The sequence below is a fragment of the Neopelma chrysocephalum genome, unplaced genomic scaffold (genome assembly GCF_003984885.1).
Source record: "Neopelma chrysocephalum unplaced genomic scaffold, ASM398488v2 Primary Assembly neopelma1_23b, whole genome shotgun sequence".
Taxonomy (NCBI): Eukaryota; Metazoa; Chordata; class Aves; order Passeriformes; family Pipridae; genus Neopelma; species Neopelma chrysocephalum.
Genome location: NW_020897692.1, coordinates 10,004,804 through 10,027,476, shown reverse-complemented (window position 1 = coordinate 10,027,476; position 22,673 = coordinate 10,004,804). Strand labels below are relative to the sequence as shown.

The window sequence follows — 22,673 nt, the reverse complement described above, 5'->3', positions numbered from 1 at the left end:
AATCTTCTCCACTAACCAAAAATAATATCAGGAGACATAGTTCCAGCTCTTTCACCCATTGGCAGATGCAGATAGAGGACTGGTCAGTAGGTTGCCTGACCAAGGTGCCCCAGTGGCAGGTAGCTGCTGTAACAAGCATTTGTACTAGGGAGCAACCATGCTGCTGTGCCAAGAGTCTGCCAGAGAAATTGCCTCTAAAAACATATAGAAAAAACATACAGGAAAATTATTATTGGGCAGTTAACACTGGTATTATCACTCTACAGGTTTTCACTCCAAACTGCACCATTGAGTATAGTCTGAGCATTATTCCAAGTCTTTAATACTAGGCTTAACTTTTCATAGGGAATGGAGTTAGGGTTTCTACCTAAAACCTTTTCTGAGGAAGGATGTGAAAGAAAAAGTGGTAACATATACAGTGAATTTAGTCCTCCAAGGAATTCCAGAAATCTGGACCTAACCTTCTCAATTTTGAGTCTCATATGGTTCTGAAAAGGTAACAAATCTGGCTTACAGGAGATACTTATTTGCCCCTACAGAGTGATTGTCAATGTCATGTAAAAAAGTGAGTGACCAATTTTTTTTGCATAAAAACCTTGTAAGGAATAACCAGGTGGTACACAGGTATGGCACAGAGCCTTCCTTCACTAAATGTTTTGCAGTACACTGAGTCAGCATCCAAGACACATGACAGCAGAAAGACATCAGTCAACATCAATTCTGTAAATTGTCCTTTCACAAAAAAAAGCATTTGGCAGCAGCTTTTAAAAGAGATTTCCTCATCATACACATTATAAACCTCAAAAATCTTACCTCAATAAACAAATCCAGCTCCATTTCTAAAAGTCATAAGCAATGTACCACTTCACTGCTAACACATAGAAAATTAAAGATCAAACAGCATTGAATTACGAAGTGCAAAACACCTATGAGATTTCATTGCATATTTATATATGAGTGTAAACACTCCAACAGATTTTGTTTGATACAGTCTGTTTTTCATAAAAAGGCAAATCACTTTTAATCAATGGTTAAATCAGAATAGTCTTGAACATTAAAAAAAATGGAGAGTGAACAATTTGGCTACATTATATTATCCAACAATTCTTTAAAAGCTTTATTGATGATTTCTTGATAAGCACCATTCAATAGTTAGAGGTTGTCTATTGATACTGTTACATATTTAAGTAAATCCTCTACAAATATCTGGGCTAAACAAAGAATCAAAAAAAAATTAAGTGCCCCTGTGACAGACCACTTTCAAAAGCATTTTGAAAACTCCCTGTTCTCCCTGTTTATTTCTGAGGAATATACAATTATAATTTCCTCTGTACTCATTTTGTATTTTATTTCTGAAAGTCAGTAGTGCCCAGAATTCATTCATGTAAGCTCTCGATTTATGTTAAATGACTAGGCACCAATATTACTGGATTCTGTTACAAGCTTCTTCCTTGTCTTGTCATATAACTTTGATCAAAGTCAGTTACACTCAAAATTTTCTTTACTTCTCGTTGTTCCTGCTGAGAAACATGGAGTGTCATCTCCAGAAGTAATGAATACCTAACAGGTTCTATCCATTTCATTTGAAGCTTTAAGTGTTTAGCAAATCTGGAGACCAAATTCAAAGGCAGAAGACTCCAAAAGCCATGAAGCGTGAAGAAGTCACTGATACCTCTTAAGGCAGATATGATATTAATGATGGGAAGGGAAGTTTGTACAGAAGCTCCCTAATGATAGTACATGAAGCACACACTGCACCAAGCAGATTAATGAGGGCGAAGAAAGACACGGCTTCAATTCCCTCAATATTTCCCTTCCCTGATACCTCCAAGGAATCTTTATCTGACTTGTAAAATCAGGTTGCGATGTTTTTACGTCATGTTTTTATCTATGAGAGTATAGCAGTATTTGTCTGTGTCATGTAACACAGGCTTTCCAACATTTTGCAATGGGAATTCTGAAGGCTTCAAGACCTTGTATAAACATACAGTATCATTCCAGCCTCTGTGCTAGACTGCAGATTTCAGGTAACCAAAACACAATGTAACACAAATGTAAACAGTAATGTCATATTCACAGTTCTTCCCAAAAATCCTTACACGAATGAGACCAGACATACAGAGCTGGTCACTGAGTTACTCATTTCATAGTGTCTCAAACTGGCTGGGGAACTGAGCTGAGAGACATCTCATGAAGTTCAGCAAGGAGAAACGCCAAAACTTGCATCTGGGCAGGAATAACACCGCATGTTGGGGCCTGACTGTCTGGAAAGCAGAAAAGGAATTGGGAGGACAAGCGGATCATGCACCCCCTCGGTGAGCATCAGAGGGACCTCTCAGGCAACTAACGACAAGAAGAGAGGACATGATCTTAAGCTGCACCAGGGGAGGTTTAGGTTGGACATTTGGAAGAATTTCTTCACAGAAAAGGCAATTAGACATTGGAATGGCCTACCCATGGAGGTGGTGGAGACAGCGTCCTTGGAGGTGTTTAAGGAAAGACCGGACGTGGCACTCAGTGCCATGGTCTAGCTGACACGGTAGTGTTCGGTCATAGGCTAGACTCGACAATCTTAGAGGTCTTTTCCAACCTAATCGGTTCCGTGATTCTGTGCCCTCGGCCTCGGTGCCGATCCCGGCGGGAGCCGCTGGCTCGGGCGGCCGCGCGGGGGCGGTGGTGCGCGGGCGGTGACGTGGCGCCCCAGGGTTGCCATGGTGCCGCGAAGGGCCGCCGCTGCCATGGCCATGGCGCTGCCGGCACCGCCCCCCGCCCGCGTCTTCGCCGAGCTCGACGCGGCCCCGGCCCCGGTCCCGGTTCCGGCCTCCGCCCCCGCCCCGTTGGGCCGCGCCGGGCCTCCGGTGCCGCCCGGGCGGGAGGTGCATGTGAGCGGCAGCGCGGAGCTGAGCGCCCGCCCGGACCGGGTGCGGGTGTCGCTGCGGCTCGGCAGCCGCAAGGAGGCGGCCGGGGCGGCGCGGAGCAGCGTGTCCCGCCGGCTGGAGTACATCGCCCACAGCGCCCGCCAGCGCGGCGTCCCGGTGAGCAGCGCCGCCGCCACCCGGGGCCGCTGGGGGGGGCGGGGGGTGCCCCCTGGGGAGGGCGAGGGGGGCAGCGGGAGGGGCAGTTCCGACCCTCCGGGCCTCGCCTACCTCGCTCGGCAGCCGGCGGGATGCGGTGCCTTCCCGCCAGGACGGCCCCGAGGGAAAGGCGCCCCCTGAGGGCTCCGGTGCTGGCGGAAAGCAGCGGAGGGACGGTGTTTGAAGCTCTCGGCCCTCCGCCTCGGGAGCCGCGGGGCACTTCTGGGAAAGGCTGCCTGTCTTTGGGAGGTTGCAGCTTTGCCAGCCTCGGCGAAAAAAACGGATTGTCGCTACACGGGCTCTCCAGCGGGCTGCATGTTTTGCACGTGAAAACCGTCCTTCTTCGGCTGTTTCATGGTGTTGGAGGCATCATCCCTGGAGGTGTTTAAGGAAAGACTGGACGTGGCACTCAGTGCCATGGTCTAGTTGACATGGTAGTGGTCGGTCATGTGTTGGACTCAGCGATCTCGGAGGTGTTTTCCAACCTAATTGATTCTGTGATCTGTTCATGTAATGCTACATCCTCTCGTGTTTGTGGATGAAACTAATAAAGGGGTCCACAGCAACATGACTTTACCTGTACCTTTGTGTGTCAGGGTAACTATATGATTTCTATAGCTTAGCGACAAATACCCAGAGAGCTCTTTCCTCTCTCTTTCTCCTTTTCCGCTTAAGTAGAGTGGTTTTGAAAAAAACATGGGATGTGATCAAGATAGCTGAAGTGACAGAAGCCCCTTGTGAACTCGATAGATTCCTTTACCATAGTAATTTTTTGGCCTCAGAAAGTAATTTTACAACAATGGAAAATGCATAGTCTTGCCTTTAAAGCTTTGTCCACACAGTAAATGCTCCATAAGGGTAATATTTGTCCTAACAATTGTGCTGATGATGTTTTTGGATTTCATAAAACAACAGTGTTCCACACCTAGGGCTCTTAAAAACAGAACAAAGCTGATCTTTGATGGAATAAGTGGTTGCTTTTGAAAGTTGTTTACTGTTGAAGTTCCCCAGGAAGTCTGTGCCTTTTTAGTGTATTCACAAATGAGCTGGGGAAGAAAGTAAATGACAGAGTTTGCTATCAACACCAGATTAGTCAATGGAGTAAAAAACAATTGCATAAGGGTTTTCTGATCCTGCATGATGTTACCGTGCAATTCAATGTTAGTAAATGCAAAGTAAGAGAGTGAGTTACTTGGCCTAAACAATATGCCCACCGTGAAGTTGCATGCCCACATTTCAGATGCTGCATGTGCTTGAAGATGAGTGTTTACTCCAACTTTTATTTTCCTCAACAAAATAGGATTTACTGTTTTCTTTTAAAACTGTGATGCTGGCACCGTACCTAAATAAAGTGTCCGTTCAGGAATAAAGAAGGCAATAAAGAAGACCCTTGACTCCTGATTTAGAAAAAGCTCATATTACAGCTCTGGGACTAGATGGCAAGAAGACATGGAGGCTGCTCTGGGTGTGTGTCTGTCCCAGGGAGAATTACAGGTGAAATGCCTTGTATTTCTATTAAGTGAGTTAAAAGGAGTGTAAAGTCTGGTGGATTTTGAGAGGAACAGGAGAAGACAAAACAAGTCAACATGCATTCTTTTTTATTAGTACAGATTATGATAAGCTTTGGACATGCTCCCACGGTGAGCTATTAGATCATGGGATATTTTCATCCTGGCTGTGATTAAATAGCTCTTCTGAGTGTGGCTAGATTAGAAAGGATAGTGGCAAGTATTTACTCTACAGTGAACCTGAACAACTGACTTCCAGTTCTGACATGAGCCTGACTGAATTGGCATCATGTGGATCATTCAGGATGTGGTGACTGGTACATAAGAGGAGTAGGCAGGATGTTAAATAGGTGAGTGTGCTTTAGAGGGGCTGCGTGCACCACTGCAGGCTAGGAAGAATAATTGCAAACTGAAGTATGACACGGACAAACAAATGGTTTTATTTGAGTATATAGTGTCAGGTTCAGAAATGTAATGTGAGCAGGTAAGCAGTGGTGGTGTAACCTGGGTGGGGAGTGGGCTGTTTTTACAATGTGAGAGCATTCTGTGTCTTATTATAGTTATAATAATTTCACACTAATCTTTTTCTGTTTCTGAGATGTGTTGCAGAATGGAAATGTTCTTTCCACTTACTTGAGAGACTGTGAAATGCTGCTTAAGTTGTGGGTTTGTCAGTGTTAGCAAAGTGTTAACTCTAGGGAACTCTGAGAAAAACAACATGAAGTTATTTTTTTTTCAGAGTAGTTCCCCACGGTATAATTTTTAGTGCTTTGTTCCATCCAATTTTAAATCACTCCACTGCTGGAGCTTTTATTTGCCTTGCAGCTTTTCTGCTAACAACTCTCACTGCTGGCAATTTGTTCTTAACTGCGTTTGCTAACTTCACTTGAAGCTAATACCATTCTAGACAACTGTAAAATTAATCTCTCTTCACAATCTCCATATGGTTCTAGTTGTTGCAAGCTTATCTAAGGCCTCTTTAAAAATCAGCTGGCTATGCTATATATTTATTTTTAATTAATCCACACAACAATTTCCTTAACCCTTGTTGTTGCTATCATAGGAGGTCTGTGAGATCAGAAGTGCATAACCTTTGCAGCAGCAGGAGCTTGCATTCACATCTTGTCAGGATGCCTGGGGGCAGCACCTGATTTCCATATACATTTACGCAGGATTTTAATCAGAAATAGATTCACATAGTGGCATTTATTTATAGTGTGCTGTAAGTATATGCAGCACTTCAGAGCGCAGTCTGCTTCAAAGGCTGCAGGGAAAGTAAAATCAATGGGGAGACCAATCTCCCTTACTCAGCCCAGCTGCTCAGACATAACATTTTTTTTTTCTTTCTCTAGAAGCAAACTGATTTTATATTTGCCACCTATGATTTATTTGGGGAGTGGTGTGGAGATGAGACTTGTTTTCTTTAATCACTGTATCCAAAAATTGTCATTGGCCATCTTGTTTAAAAATAACAGTGATAATATTTGTTGTACTTGTCATAGTGTTATTTAACAAAACAAATAAACCAGCTCACAAACTATATCCAGTGGGCTCTGGGTTAGAGTTTGTCTGTACTGGGATATATCCTTGGATATATGTGCAATATTATTCATGTTTCAAAACTGTTATTCAGGAGTCACAGTTATGGATGCATATTCATACTGTCAGTTAAACAAAGATTTTGAAGTTTTGCTCACTCAGTTCCAAAATCTTTAGATGTCAAAATATCCTGAATGAAAAACCTTTAGCTTTTGATGTAGTCTAAATTTTTATTCCAGTTTAAAATTCTGCCGTCCCCTACCTGTCTGTTTCATATCTTTGTCTGAACACTGTGCCAAATGGGAACAATGTATCACAGAAGGCCAATTTGTTATGACTTCGGCAATTATTTCGTCCATTTATCTTCAGTAACACATACTGTTACAGTCAAAGCTGGTGGGATAAAAATTAGCTGTGAGGGAAATTTTGTAGTAGATGTTACAAAATGATCTTTGAGTCCATGGCACTGATCTTGCAATAGCGCCTGGAGCCACAGGATGGCACAGTCCTTGAATACACAGGAACCTTGGGAGGGCAAATTCCAAGACTTGAATCTGCTCAGCAGGAAAAAGATAATTTTTTTTAAAAAAGGATTAAGGAGTGGGGACGGGGGAAAACAAATGCATTGTTTTCTTTGTTTACTCTAAGTTGTATTACAGTATAGTTACTTCTGTAAAATATAAGTTGTAGAAGTGTGTGTTTTCTGAGTGGTTATTTCTATATGTGAGAGCTCTAGAAAAAAAATCTTTCGTGTCAATTGTAATGGGATTCTATCATAAATAGTAAGATTTGCTCCATTTTGTAAATTAAATGAGCCGTTGGTGCTGGACTGTCTTGATCACTCTTTAGAAAACCACAGCCAGTCATGTAAAAGGAGAAAAGCAGTTTTTAGTGTCTAACTGTCCATGATCCTTGCCCTTACTAGAAGAGACTATCCAAAAATAGGAGTGTTGTGCTTGAATTTGAGCACTGCCAATCAGTCATAAAATTGACATTTCAAAATTTGTTTCTTATAGGGTGCTGTGCAATGGTAATTATGGGTGTAATTTCCATATAATATTTTTCAAGGAAAATGCTTCTCATGGTTAATGTCATTTACATAAACATATGCTTGCATACAACGTGATAAACTTGAAGATTTGAGCCTCTGTAGGAAATACTCTGACTCAAAGCATTTTTTGAAACATGTCAAAGCTGAAGGCAAATATTTCCTATGTGAATAAATTTAGTAAGTAAAACTTTTCAGTAATTGGAAGGCTTAGTATCTGCTTCCCTAGTTCTTGGATATTAAATGCAAAGTTGCATTTAAAATTACACTGTAAGCTGTGCTTTTTGTTATGTTATAGTAGTTTTAAATAAATTGTTCATCCAAACTGTTTACTGAAGAGTGAATTGGGTGCAAGAAGTGTGATTGTTAGACCACTAGCAAGTTGGTCAAATATTCAGATGTAATTGGAGTTATTCTGTATCTTGGTGAGTTCAGTATCTTGTTTATAAGTCTTACAGGATTTGCTAGTGCTCTTGGCAGACATTATGTTGACTAATGTAGCTGCTGTTGATGCAGAATTATCACTGGTGAAACAGCCTTTTTTAAGGGTTACCATCGTGTTCAGTCATTATTCACATTACCTTGCTACAAGCTGCTACTGTTAAAATATCTTAAAATAGGGGCCTGAAAAGCACTTCTCACATACTTCCTAAAAACAATTGAAGCTTCCAGTTTTTTGCACCAGGTGAATTTACAGTTATACACTAATATACACAGCTTCTACCTAGCAACCACTTTTAAGTTCTCTTCAAGTGAATAGCAGCAAAATTACATTATAGAGCTACTGTATAATTTACTTTAAATAATGTCAAGAAGTCTTTAACATCCAGCTAGTTTTTAACTGAACATGTTTGCAAGGAAAATTCCAAATTCCTGTTGCAAAGTCATAAGTAATATGCCAAAACATAGCTTTTACAGGACACCGTGTACATACAGTTCCAATAGATGCTTAATTTTTGTCTTTAAGATTATATCTCTCTACTTTGTTTTAGGAAGAAAATATGACCGTAACAGAAGATTTTAGTAGAGTAGAAAATACTTACCAAATGGAAGCAGAGGTATGTATTCAACCTAACCAAAAATAAAAATAAAATAAAAGAATAAGAAGAGTAGCAAGGACTGATGAAAATTTGCAGATTGTCTTTCCTCAGACCAAGGAACATAAAGGCAGTATAGTCCAAAAAAAACTATTGAAGGACTGCAGTTTATAGCAGAGTTCATCTGCAGTCTCATGTTGTGTGCAGAACTTGTTTTCTGCTACTGTAAAATAGAAAGAATGGTATTCTTCTCAGATGAATGTGTGCTTTTTAAATGTTACATGATGCTCCAGATGGGCATGGTTGGTTCTGGGGCTCTGTGGTTGTTGGTCTGTGGCAGTGTAAGCAAACCAACAGTTCTGCACTCTCCTTCACCCATCGCCCTTCCTGCAGGGTGTTGGTCAGTTCAGAAACCTGCCCCTGTTAATAACCCTTTTTTTTTCCCTCAGATTAGCTTTTTTTTTTTTCATTATTTTATCTCTTTGAACTGAGGGCAATGCAAAGGAGAAGACAAGACCGCATAGGAGTAGCAGTGGTGTGGCAGCCCCAATCTAGATCTGCTTAAGCCACAGTTGAACAGCACCTGGATTTTGGTCTGTTCTATATGGTTCTGCCATCAGCTTGCTCCAAGTAAAGCAAAGCTAACTGACTTGGAATTCTGTAGGTAAAAAGTGCTCTGTGAAAGCCAGATATTATGGGAATAATGCCATTTACTTCAGTATCTGCTAAAGGGAGTACATTTTTGCACATTCTTGCCATAGAAGAAATAAATGCTGCGCTTGAAACCTTCACTGAGGGAAATTATGTGTGTTCAGGCAATGTATTTTTTTAGAGCATAAAACTTTAATCACTACCTAGCAAATTTACAGATTCTTACTAAGTAAACCTGGAAGCCTGCAATAAAATGATAGCTGTTTTATAGAGCTGTGGTTTACAGTCCTCTTAAACAGGTTCAGCCTCCCTAGTTTGCTTGCTTAAAGGCATATTCTCATCTAAATAACAGCAATAAATACAGAAATAATTGAGAGTTTGGAGAACAAAATTTTGATTTTAAAATGAGTCTTAAAATATTTAAATGGTGTGCATGTGTCATGTTCTGAATGACTTTAACTTCATCATGTAGACACCTACTTGAGAGCTGAAATCATCATGTTTTTTAGATGACCTGTACTTAAAAAATAATAGAACTATATTGAATTACTATTTAAGCTACAGACAAGCTTAGGCTTACAACATCAGTCTTAAGTGGTAACTTAACCAATTGTCTGTCTTCTGCTATTAGTTTTTATTTAAAAAAAAGATTCTATATGGAAAGCTAATTACTTGGATTTAGTGTTCATTTGTAAGCAGCTTGGACCAGCTGTAATTGCTGTTCGAAAGTTGTGTGGTTGCCTAGGACCCAGGTGTCAGAACTCGAAGAATCCAGCCACAGTGTTGTCGTTTTGGCTGCCCCGTATGCTTAGGTAGCAGTGTGGTCACTCTTTATGCAGAGATTAGTTTCTCCTTGCTTCTCCCTTTATTTATATACTTGTGTCATTACTGCAGCTCCATAAACCAGTGCAGTTCCATTGACCAGCATGTTTGCATACTTTAGCAATATAAATGGATTTAAAACTCACTTCCACTCACTTCTCTGTTAAGAGTTTGCCATTATATTTGTGTTATATGTAAAATCTTGGAAGTCATGTGTTAGTTCATTCTATAAACTCTTTTTACCATTTGTCTGCTGTAAGAGTTTTTAGAAGACTGAAGAAATTCCCAGGCAAATAGCCATTTTAAAGTATAATGAAGAACTCAAGATGTGCTTTCAACTGTAATGAGATAGATTTTAATTCAGGCTATAACAAAGGAAAATATGCAGAAGAATGAAGTTGTGTATGAGATCACAAAGCTCTATAATATCGTAATCATAATAGTTCGTTTATTGCATGATGTTCTCATGGGATGAAGATTATGTTGGTTTTGTACATTTCTTGATACTCTTGCCTCCTTTTAAACCATAACTTACTGTCCTTTTCAGCCTTCTCCAAGCCTTGAAATGTCTGTAATAGTTTTGCATACCCTCATATTACTTTCTCACAGTAATAACCAATGAAGTTGAAACACTTCTTTGTATTTTAATGTTTAAGTATTCTCTGTAAATGGAACTTATCAGATCTACCTCTAAATGAAAAATCATGATTTTTTAGGGGCACAGGAACAGCAAAATTCAGCTATTGCTCAGTTGTTTTCTGCCCCTGAGAGTATCTGACAAATGCTTCTTTTTTAAGTTGCGGGCTGCCCAGAACTGCCCCAGACTGAGCAATTTATCCTCTGCTTAAGACCCGTAGTTCTTTTGTTTGATTATTCTTTTGTTTCATCCCTTTGAGTGAACTAATCTTGGAAATGCTGATAGCAATCTGGAAAACACTATGACAGCCCCTCATAGTGAGACTTTCAAATTTCCACAAGATACAGCTATGACATATTTCTGACAAAACATCATAAGGGGATATATGCTTTTTATATGTATGGCAAGAACTCCTACTGAAGAAAGAAATCTAGGTGTAGCCTCATCTTCAGTCTCTGTTCAAATTGATACTGCACCTTCCAGAAAGTGATTGAATCCCCAAGTTGCAGATAAAGGATGTGCAGCTGAGGTGAAGATGCAGATTTGTTGCAATTTTGAACAATAGGCGTGACCCTTTGTCCACACAGAAGATGGATGTGCCCTGCCACTCCATCTTGGTCAGTTTCTAAGGCCCTAAGCTCAGCTTTGGCTCAGCTGTGTTGAAAAGCCACTGAGCCCGTGCAAGGATCCAAGCCAGGGTGAGGTGCAAGTACTACACCGAGAGGCTGTCAAGGGTAACAAGATATGAACATTATTTACGTTATGATAATTGTCAATAACCACTTTTTATCTTACCCTGTATATGAAGTACCTCCCTTCTCTCTCACTGAGAGACTCAGCATCTTTGAATTGTCTCATTTTCCACAAGATGAATCTATGGTACGCACACAGGAAGCTGCTGCAGTGCAGCTGACATGCCATAACTTGGATTTTTGTGCCATATCCCTTCACAGGACTGCAGCAATCACAAGGGCAATTGTATGTCACAGGGTTTGGCAGCAGAATTTTCTTTACTACAGTTTTTTGCTTCCCCACCTATTGAAGCTGTATTACTATGCAAAAAGAAAGGAGTCAGGGATAAGAGAGAAGTTGAGCCTGACTTGGGGTGAGAGCACTATACTGGGAAGTGAAGATGAGGCTTTAGCTCTTCTAAAAAAAGTTTGGGACCCTGAATTTCTGGTTCCTGAGTGCTGTTTCACTCCTGACAACTGTGCTCTGCCACAGAGAAGGGCTGGCTCCTGCCTGGAAAGCCGCTGCCTGGCCAGCACTTCCCACAAGGAAGGCTGTAGGGCTCTGGATCTAGGGCTGATAGTGATATCTGCTTTGTAGCATTTGGGAAATCACCTGAATTCCTAATGCATCTGCATTTAATGCTTCTTATTGCCAAAGCCAGCAACAGCTAGGTGTTTAATTTGTTTTTAATCCAAGTCCCTGAACTGAAGTGCCCAGTTCTCTGTAGGCACTGCAGTGAGTCTGTTCAGACAACACAGGATTTGGAGCCCACTCTACGCTGAACTGGGCTAGGCTTAATCTCATATCTTAGGTTTCTTGAACCTAATGCTTGGAATTAAAATGTAATTTTTCTTCCCGTGCATTGTTTTCCACATCATTTTGCTTGCACTTCTTCATAATTAACATCTAGTAATCTAAAAAGGGAAGAACCAGGATGCATTTAGTCATGTGCCCCAAAGAGCACATTCATTCTTCAGATTGTCTCATACCAAGAATGCCATACTTCCTCACAAAAAGGGATTTCTTAATCCTCAGTTTTAAACCATTTAACAAACTTCTTTTGTTGCAAACCTAATAATAGTCTCTGGAGCTATGTAAAAGTCTTTTAAGTAAATAAATGTTGGAGTTATATACAGGACTATTATGTTTAGTTGCCTTGTACATGTCTGGCTTTATACTGATTTAAATACAAGTATTGATAGTGGAAAATGAAAAAATTACTCATGTGATGTCTGTGTTCACTCCCAGGTCAGTATTATATTCAGTGATTTTGGAAAAATGCAGACTGTTTGCAATCTACTCACTGAAAAGTTAGGAACCGCTGTTACCATCAGTCCACCTCATTTCTACCATACACCAGAAGCCATAGACACCCTTCGGTAAGTTCTCTCACACGCCACAAATTTTACAGCCTCAGTTAACATAAGTACATAACTTATGCTGTTTGAAATGGGAGTAAATAGTTTCCTTCACACTTACTAAAATTTATGTTCAAAGATTTCAGCATTTGTTTTAAGTATAACTTATAAATTAATGCTGTTCAGCCCCAAAGATAGAGCTAGGTGAAAAAGCAGAATGTAATAAAAAATATTCTCCCACAGATTTCCACTGGGAGTATAATCTTCTGTGAATGCTAGGTCAACAGAATTTGGCTTTGGTTCCATCAGCACGTGTAGATTTAATTTGTATTTATTCATGAAGGTGGAAGAGTTTACCAGAGCTTGATAATTCTAAGTACCCTTGCCAATTCCCATTACTCTTAGCTGCTGACATGATCTGGAAGGAAGCAGGTCTGGCATTTCCTCAGCATTGAAATATGCTGCCCTGAAGCTCATGATCTTGACATGTTTTAGGCATTGACTATTCAAAGTCTGGCTTCTCCCACTGACTTCGGGGGGGGGGAGGACAGAAGGAAGTTTAATCTTGGTTGGGGTTTCTTCTTTAAAAAAAATAATTATGCTTGGTCCAAGAAGCAAGCTCAATTAGCTGCTTTTAATGGTTGTGGAGGTGTCAAAAGTGTATGTCAGAGGTATGTACACAGGAGATCAGGGAATCAGGCCAGTGAGGTTAAACAGGTGCTAGTATGCCTGGCAGCTGGGCCACTGGGATGCCTGCAGCATACAGGTGTTAGAAATGCTTGACTGGAACTCATGAGGATGCTGACATTTTCCCCACACTCTCCCCTCAAATGCCCAAGCTGTGGCCCAGAAGCTGGGGGAAGGTGCTGTGCCTTAACATCTATTCAGTTGCACAAAAGGGCTTGGCAGGAACACTTGTACATCAGTTGGCCCTGCTTGTTATTGTGCTGCTACTTCTACCTCTCAGCCGTCAAGTATGTGTTGCTGCTGTTGGAAACACACAGCGGAAAGCTCAGGAAGTCTGTCGACTGTTTGGCCAGTCATTGGGAAAACCTTTACTGATAAAAGAAGAAGAAACAAAAGAATGGGGAGGCCACATAGACAGTTACCTGCCACGCTCTCCTGATTCACTGACTCTGCAGGAAAGAATCCAGAGTGCTACTGCTTATGCATCTTCTAGAGTGTTTGCTGTGTTTGAGATAAAAGGAAAAGAAAACAGAAGAAACAAGTTGCTCTAGAAACTTTCAAATCCTATACATTTTCTTAATAAAATTTTTATGCTTTCTTGAGGTTTTTGTTGTTTTTTACTTTATTCTTATAGTAGTTCTATCCCCTAAAATTAATGTTACAATTAATTCTGTAAGTGCAGTTCACAACTGTTTATCTTATTCCTCTGGCCCCTGTAAAACAGCAAGATATTTGATGCACAAAACCTTTGGTACTCCTGGCTGAAACTGGGCTACATTTACACCTTTCCTCCCAAATCTCTAAAGAAATTAATCCCCACCCTGAGTCATGGTAAACTGAATATGCAATGTGTTCACTTCTAACAAAATGGAGTGTTCAACATAAAAAGTGCTTAGGAATGTTTTATTTTGTCATAGGAAAAATTACACATTTTATCCTGGTGTCTGTTTGCTCAAGTTTAAAAAGGACATCTGTTGTCTGGACGTTCATTACATGTACAGACACTGAAGTGCTCAGTCATGAGGATAGAGTTTTTTCAACCATGGCTGCATAATATATTTTGATCCATCATATCCTCTGAAGTAGGTTTCCATATCAGGGTGATGCACCTGAGAAACAAAGAAGCACCAGAATTGGAAATAAATACAATCTGATACTGAAATAAATCATCAAAGTTGCTACAGTTAACTTTTTGAAAACTCCTAATGAATTTTTCATGTACATAGAGATACGTTCAGTGGGATTTTTCGTGCACCTTAACCTAATTTCTGTCATCAGAACAGCAGCTTTCTTCAAGTACTCTGCCAGTGTTGAACATACCATATGGGATGTTACACGCTAGATTTACACCAGCATCAGTGTTTAAAATCAGCACTGTTTCTTATTGAAGTAGTTCCCACTCGTGTTGCTGTTAGAACTATTTGTTATTTCTTTTAGCTGGATCAGTTACCTAATCCAGTGAGGCAGCAGGAACATAAAAAAGCAGTGGAGGAAATGGTGAAGACACACCAAGGTGATGGCCTTAGGTACTGCAATGTCCAGCATGAAGATGCAAACCCACAAAGGGCAGTCCAAGTTACAAGCCTTGTCGTGATGTGGGAAGCCCACGGTGAGCTGCTGAGAACTGTCTACTGGGAAAGAGTTATGACAAGTCTAAGCATTTTCTGGTCACTCCTCTCTTCAGGAAATTACTGTGCCTATTAGGCTGTAGGAAAGGCTGAATGAGGGCAATCCACAGATCTTTTGAACTTGAAGTATAGGCATGATTCACAATCTGAAATTAATTTCAGCTAGACAACTTTAAAATACCTGGTTTTGTGAGCTTTGTACCATCAGTTCCCCTCATAATCTGTGTGGAGAATTGACCTGCCATGCAGGTGAATAAAGCAATCTGATATCTTAAAGGCTAGTTTCCACAAGAGGAATATTTAAGATGAGGTATCTGTTTCTCCCCATGGAATATAAAGGAAACTGAAGGTAGCCAGCTGACTGACATAATGAAAGGTTATTTTTTTAGACACAGAGTGGACAGAAGCCAATTTTAAATACTTACGACACTCATGTAGGATGGTGGCGTTTCTGCTTCTAAGTTCAGGCATGTTAACACATTTTGTATATCAAGGCTGGCTAAAACAGAAGGACTAACTAAGGCTTCTCCCAAAGAAAAGAGGTAATTGTGTCACACTGTGATTGAGGGGGAATCCTTTATGGGCAGCAGTTCCAAGAGAGAGCATGGAGAGTCTTTAGGCCAGCCTGACTTACGTGATTCTTTCTGCATCTCCCAAAATGCAGAAAATGTCAATTCGAATCTCATCTGACTAGACCAAGCATCTCCTGTTAGACGAATGATTCACCTACTTGCTGTCATTTTAAACACAGAGACTAACTACAATTTAAAAGAGGGCACCACAGCAGCCAGGGCTTCCTGGCAAAAAGCCACTGGTATGTGGCATGCATACCTGAAGGTTGTTTTCTGGATAAAAATCTCAAAACTAGTTTAAAAATCAGGTATGCCTTGCATAAGATGGAAATCAAAAGCTACTCCAACCCTGATACGCAAAGCAGATATTTTGGCTCCCAAAGAGTTTTGCAGTTAAGAAAGGAGACATTCTTCAGGCTGGGCAGCAGCTGAGCAGGAGCTGTTTGAAATGCAGATTTTTCAGAGTAGCATTGAGAAACCAACATACTTTGCTAGATCCAGCAGAAATCCTAAAACAAAAGTCTGTGTCTGCAACAGCCTGTGCATAACAGAAATCAAATTGCTAAAACACTTAAAAAACTCAACGGTTGGATACTTCATAGTGGGTAGTACTTGAGTTTGGTCATTTTTCAGTTTCCAAAAACCCGTGCTTAAAAGTACAGCAGTAATTTATTTATCTGCTTTCTCTATTAGTTTTCACTAACTTTGCAACGTAGGTAGTATCTATTAAGCCAAAGGTCATCCAACTTTTAAAATATACAGGATAACAATCAAGTTGCAACTGAATAAAAAATAAATACTACCTTTAATCCCATAATAATTGTTATCTCTTCCTCGGAACATACACTGTAGTTTTGCTAAATCCATTTGCTTTGTTAATTAGAATTCGATAGTGAGGAGTATTTTTTAGATCCTGTAAAAATAGAAAGAAAATAAATAGCCTCAAAGAGAGATGCTGACTAAAGATTACGTATTATAATCAGTTAACTCTCAGTAGGCTTACAGAACCTAAATCCACTTGATATATACATACACCCAGTTCATTTTTATTATTTTACCAGGGTCAGTTTGGAAAATTAAATATAAAGCAATCAGAACTGAAATACACAAAATTCTTGCCACATCTGAAACATTTTTTAAGACTCAAAATTTTAATTAATCTTTTCTCCTGCAGACCTTGTAATATCCCTGCTTTTTGTATGTAGGTCCCATGACAATGTGTTATGACCCTTCTTCCTTCACAAGTGGCAAGAGAACTCCAGAGAGGAAGAGGCAAATTCAGAACATAATGCCACCTCCAACAGTCATGGTCCTGATCCTGGAGAGAGCTAAGGCAACTTCTATGTGTGTATATATATAAATCTTCCATCAGAGAAGTACCTATGGAAACAAATCCTGAGCCAAGGTCCCACCATGTTCATTGCTATCCATAAACATTCCTGCCCAAAGTAACCCAGAATCTAAACACAAAAAAGTGATGGATGAATACAGATGGCCGGAGTTTATGAAGCAGTCAGTATCGATCAGCGTGACAGGCACTTGCCTCTGCTCAGCAATTTAGTAAAGATGTCGAAGTCAGAGGAAGGCAAGGAAAAGCTGGGCTGAAAGCCTGGCTGATGTTTCAAGGGGATTTGCAAGGACCAAGCTTAGTAATTGCCACCTAGAGGTCAGAAGGCATTTGCATAGCTGATGCATGTAACGTGATAGGTAAAGGCAATTAAAAAATACCAAAGCCAGCAAAAGACACACTTAAACCATGTGCCATTGCTATTGAAATTGAAGCAATAAAGATGAATACAAGGCCACTGGGAGAGTAGAACAATATAAGGTACATAAAAAGAATAGGAGTGTCTGCCAGGAAATTCTTGGGATTTCAGCTGGTGACAATGCCACTGAGAGGAGAAAAGAAAGCAAGGATGCAGGTGTTTTAGGAGCCAAAGATGAGCAACAGTTGGATAAAATAACAGCAGTTATTATCCAAATGCACAAAACAGGACTGAATATCTGTTCCCAGTTGAACATGAATTCTCTGCTACAGGCAAAGTTTTTCATTTTTTCCTCATTTTCAGGAAATTTCGTCGTGATTAGTGTCTTCCTGCCACTTAAGCAGCATGTCAGTGGCATACAGAGTAGGCCAGTAGCACTGTATTACCAGATCAGCACTGTCAACAAAGATTTAGCGTCTGATTTTTCAAGGACAACAAGTACTTAGGCTAGAGAAATTCAAAAGCTTCAAGAATTCTAACAAAAATGTGTTTTTAAATAGATTTGCACTCCAAGTATCCAGCTAACAAACTAGTTAAACACAGACAATTACTTGCATTTCTTAGGTGCAATGAAGATGTCACCAGTTATGGATGATCATATAAAAGATTTCACATCCTCTCAACTTTAGTAGCACAGCACAAGAAATCCATTCAGACATAATAGGTTGACACTGCTACTTTAAATACAGCCTGTGTATTAAAATTGAGTAATTTTAATTTGAGATACGTCCAGTAAAATCCTGACCAGTGAAGCTTAATCAACCAGTGGTGCAAAAGCCAAGCTCTACTGGGACCACAGCACAGAAGCAGTGGAGGTACCACTCAGCTGCACAAGTGATATGGGACTCTGGAGTATTTCCCAGTAGGATAGCAGGAAGGAGGTCTGAAATAGTATTTCTGAGTGTTTTCTTAACCTGAGTTATTCTATGTATGTATTAATAAAGCGAGAGTTTAGTACATTCAAACGTGTTTCCTTGGAGGATATTTGGGGTGAAGCCATTCTTCTGGAGTGTCAGCTGTTACATCCCATCCGACAATGACTCCTGAATAGCCAAATCTTTTGTGACTTATTACCTGTCCCATACAGAACTGAACATATTCAGGCTTTGGACTATGAACTTGAGTTGATTCTAATTTAACAAAGAAGGAGACTTAACAAGGATAAGAGTTTGATCAACATTTAAACAGAAATTCTTCTGACTTCTACCAGAAGAGAACTGACAAGGTGAACTAAAGAAAAACAGGTGCTTTTTTTTCTCCCCCAGAATATTACTATGATATTTGAGAAAGCAGCATGCACTAAGGAAGGTGGTTTTCTATTTGTATGCCTTTGATATTACATAGGGGACTTAACAGGGTTTTGGAAAGCATTAAAGGTGTGTGCATTTGACAATTAGTTAAGCCTTATGTACAGTATTTTACAGTGCTTACACACAGTAACTGCTTGTGACATTAGTTTTTTCCAGGTTAGGTCACAGAATTCTTCTACTCAGTCTGATTGCAGGGAACTTTTTCCCAGGAACAGACCGGTCAATTGTTTCTTTTTCCTTTTATGAAGTTGATCTAAATCAGTTCATTTGAATCAAGGGAAAACTGTACCAGTGTTCATATGTCACTACAAAATAGGCACACTCAGATGTATTCAATAACATAGATACATGTAATATATCATGTTGATATTGATACACAACACGGGGGAAAGGCCTTGGATTTTACATCTTCTGTTTTGCTTACTCATGTTTAGAGAGAAGGGAAAAGAAAAAAAAGACTACTATTTACAAACTAAATACAGAAATCTACTATAGAAGACCTTATAGACAATAATATCACACGCAAGATACAAAAGGATTGCGAAGACTTCAATACCTGCAAAATAAGAACGGGGCTTTGCTTCATTGTCACCACTTTTAGTTTTCTTTTCTCCATAGTACCAATTCCTAAAATGTAAAATTAATAACCCAACTTTCAAACAAGGTCTTTAGAAACTGAGTTTCAGTAATAATCAGAAGGCCAATTATCCTATCTTAGCTGTTTGTCTGAAGAGAGGAATACTGCAAAGCCTTTGACACAAACTTCTTCACAATTTGAAGCCTATATAAGTGTTTTACGTTGAAACTACATTTAAGGAATACACAAGAAAAACTACTTTGTTCCAACAGGAAAAAACAGTATGAATCTGATTTCTTTGAATATGTAACTACAGTTGCATCAGAATTTCTGTATTAGAGGAAAGAAACCCATTTATTTTATAGAGGTGAGCAAATACTATTCTGAATTCTAACAGAGTGATTCTTCAGTATCTTTTGTAAAATCTTTAAAAATTGGTTAACACTGGTATGGACAAGGTGTCTGGCTATAAGTCCCAGCTTAAGGCTGCAGTAAGTAGAGCTTTTCCTTCTGCACTAGATTGAATTTCTTCTGAATTTAATTTCTCCTTTAGAAAGGAGAAATGGCTTATGTTTTCCATTGCTATTGTGAAAAAGAGAAAGGGTAAATAAACAATGGGCAAACTGAACATTTACAGGGTGGGAAGCTTTCAAATACTCCTTCTGCAGACAATGTAACAGCAACAGTCTATGAACAGAGGTATTTGGGTTAACATTCTCCACCAAACTAGCCAGCAATCTTTTGGTGCCAGAGAACTAGAGGTTGTCCTGGTCTCCTTCCTCTTTGATGGTGGTCCACCACTTTCAGGTGGTGTCCCTCTTTCAGTCTTACTCCCTTTACCCTGCCTGGAAGGAAGTGAACACAGGTTCCATAACTGTGCAAACAATGCTCTTTTAAAAAGTTTTGGTTTAGCTCAGATGTGTAGGAAGACTTAAGGTTGACGAATACCTTTTAACAGAAAGAGGAATGGGCAAATAGCTTCACTTGTCCAACTGCATGACAGCAGCTCATATGGTAGGTTTGGAAGGTCTCAAATGCCATTATTTTTAGGATAACCAATTATTTATAATATATTCAGAAGAAAAGCAGCTCCAACTATATACAAAAAATCAAAGGATCATTTGGTCTTTATCTTTAGATATGCATGGAGCTTTCCACAAAGTTGCAAAGCAATATATGGTGAACCTAAGAAGAGCACAGTTTCTGTTTCCAGTCATAGACCGTTCCCCTAGGTTTTGCTGGGAGCAAAACTAAGTCTGGATCCTCCACAGTTCAGAGGACTTGACACCCTTGATTATTGTACATGGATCAATAATAAAGGATCTTTGAAGGTCCAGACAAGGTAAAACCTGTGGAGTATTTCTACTGTACAAGAATTCAATTTCACAAATAAGCCGTTCAAACTCCCAAAAGAAGTCTGTGAGCAGTCTTCTTAAATTAAAATGGTGTGTATATATAAATGGATGTAATTTTATTTTTTCTAGACCAACTCACTGTCACATGACCAATAATCAAGATTCTCCTTCCTCTTAAACCCACAAATTTTCCACCTGTGTTTCCTAATTCAATTTCAAGTTTTCTTGAACTACCATATAGTGCATAAGACATTCATCCAGTGTGGTAGGATCTCATCCCACAAACATGTAGCTGCTTACAAACATTATTATGGTTAGTCATCCTGACTTCACAGTCAGATAAATTTAGAGGAAAAAACGTATAAAATTACTGCCATGATTTACGTTTAGTTTCGCATGGAGTTCAAATTTTGATGTATGTGTAGAAAATAGGCACAAGGTTTTCAAGTTCTAAATCAGGCTCAACAAGCAAATGAGAGATGCTTCCTCTTTGTCATTTTTTTCCCCACAGCATACCTTCTTGTTAAGAAGAAACCATGTATGTAACACCCTACCTTGTCTTCGATAGCCACAGCTTTAAATGATTTGACCATGCATCCAGACTCAAGTAAGGTCTTGTAGAGCAGCTCCAAGAGGCAGTTATCCTTTAGTAGTAAAAACTGTCATCATACTGGTTTTAAAACCTTCTCTAGTATTTTTATATAGCTTTTTAATATTTAACTTTAAGGCTTCTGTAGGAAACAGGAAAAAAAGGTCAGTGACTAGGAACAGGTTCTCCTCAAGATTAATATCAAGATTGCAAATGAACATTCTCTCAATCATCACTTGTACCAGTAAACCATAAGTAAATTTTAGAAAATACCATTTTTCATTACGAGGTTTCTAGCTTCCTCTACTCAGACCTTAGGAATTGCTAAATTGCATCAGATTCTGCAGTTTCGACAGTTACTTGAGAAGACTGAGCATCAAACATTCAAAAAATGGTGCACATAATCAAAAGACTATTAAAAAGAGCTTAAATGTTTTTGCATAAATTGAAATAGTAAGTAGTTGACTCATGCCATGAGGACTGAAAATTATTTAACTCTAGGTCTTTACACACAAAGCCAGGCTTAGTTCTTTTTTTAATCAGGCCAATCTTTTGCTCTTATTACTTCATGTATTTGAGTTCCACAGATGAACTACACAGCCAGTGCACTGCACAGGCTGCACTGTTTAAACTAAGTCTCTCTTTGCATGGTTCATTTTCAAGATACCAATGTTTGCCGATGGTTACCACTATGAAAAATTTAGATCTGATGTAATATTCTCCACTTTACATTTTAAGATGGATGTGTGGGACTCTGTCAATACATAACTTCTCTAATTCATATACAGAATGGCACTCCTTACTTAATTCTATCATTGTGACTGCCTTAACTAATTCACTATGAATAAATTTTGTTGGGTAAGAGTCTGTACTGAGTCATACTGTGCAAGAAAATCTGTAAGTGTCAAAACATGATGGAAAATTAGAAATAGTGTTACTCATCAAATGCTTCATTTTCCCCTTTTGGAAGGGACATAACCCACAGTAACACATATTGAAATATCCAAAGCAGAATGAAATTAAGGCATAGTCATGCAAGAAGACTGTACCGATTTTTGTGGGAAAAAATAATGGTTGCTATTCAAATTTGAAGGACATCGTTAAACAACTAAATACAGTTCCCTTAAGCCACAAAAATGTCTGAGGTATGATTTGAATGTTGTTTTGGTATAGGAATAGCCAATGTGTCCCACCCACACTCCAGCTTTCCAGGACAAAGGGTCATTGGGGATGAGAAAGAGAACTGTCTTATAAATAAATGCAGTAGGGAAGGAGACTCTTACAACCTCTCTGTTATTTGGATGCATTCAACAGAGTCTGTTCCATACCACTAGGATATGAAATATTGTGCAGGAAGAGCAAACAGCAGCATGGAAACCTGCAGAGCTGCAGCTGCAGGTGTGAGGCATTCCAACAGGAAGTTTCTTCTAAGACACTTCCCTGCTCCCTACTCTGAAAAGAGAAAAAAAAAAAAAAAGAAAATACGTAGCTGTGAGCTTTGCTAGCTGTGTAGTAGTTAAAAGTTTCCTTTAGATTGTTTTGTTGATTCATAACATCTGTACTCAATCATTTCAGTTACAGCCAGAGCACACCTGAATTAGGCCCCTTTAACTGCATTAAATCTGAGATACTTATAAAAATTAATAGAAGACCAAAGTAGACAGCTTCACAAGACCAAGAAAGTGAAAATCCGCTTTTAAGTTACACAGACATTTTTCATTGTTAAACAAAAAACCAAACCAACCAAACAAAAACCAACCAAACAAAAACCAACCAAACAAAA

General features: G+C 39.4%; 1 protein-coding gene and 1 long non-coding RNA gene across 2 annotated transcripts in view; one reads left to right on the top strand and one right to left on the bottom strand.

Moving 5' to 3' along the window:
• The first annotated feature begins 2,699 nt into the window (after positions 1-2,699).
• Positions 2,700-13,695, top strand: IRAK1BP1 (interleukin 1 receptor associated kinase 1 binding protein 1). Its single transcript, XM_027696886.1, has 4 exons — positions 2,700-3,035; positions 8,162-8,227; positions 12,297-12,427; positions 13,374-13,695. The coding sequence occupies exons 1-4, from the start codon at positions 2,712-2,714 to the stop codon at positions 13,642-13,644; spliced, it is 792 nt and encodes a 263-aa protein (XP_027552687.1). The 5' UTR covers positions 2,700-2,711; the 3' UTR covers positions 13,645-13,695.
• A 107-nt stretch (positions 13,696-13,802) lies between these two features.
• The window catches only part of LOC113974080, a 10,121-nt gene continuing 1,250 nt past the window's right edge, over positions 13,803-22,673 (bottom strand). Inside the window, exons 2-5 of the long non-coding RNA XR_003536442.1 lie at positions 22,177-22,342; positions 20,856-20,945; positions 16,097-16,206; positions 13,803-14,202 (exon numbers count right to left, since the gene is read on the bottom strand). This is a non-coding gene — a long non-coding RNA (uncharacterized LOC113974080). The remainder of the gene's footprint in view (positions 14,203-16,096; positions 16,207-20,855; positions 20,946-22,176; positions 22,343-22,673) is intronic.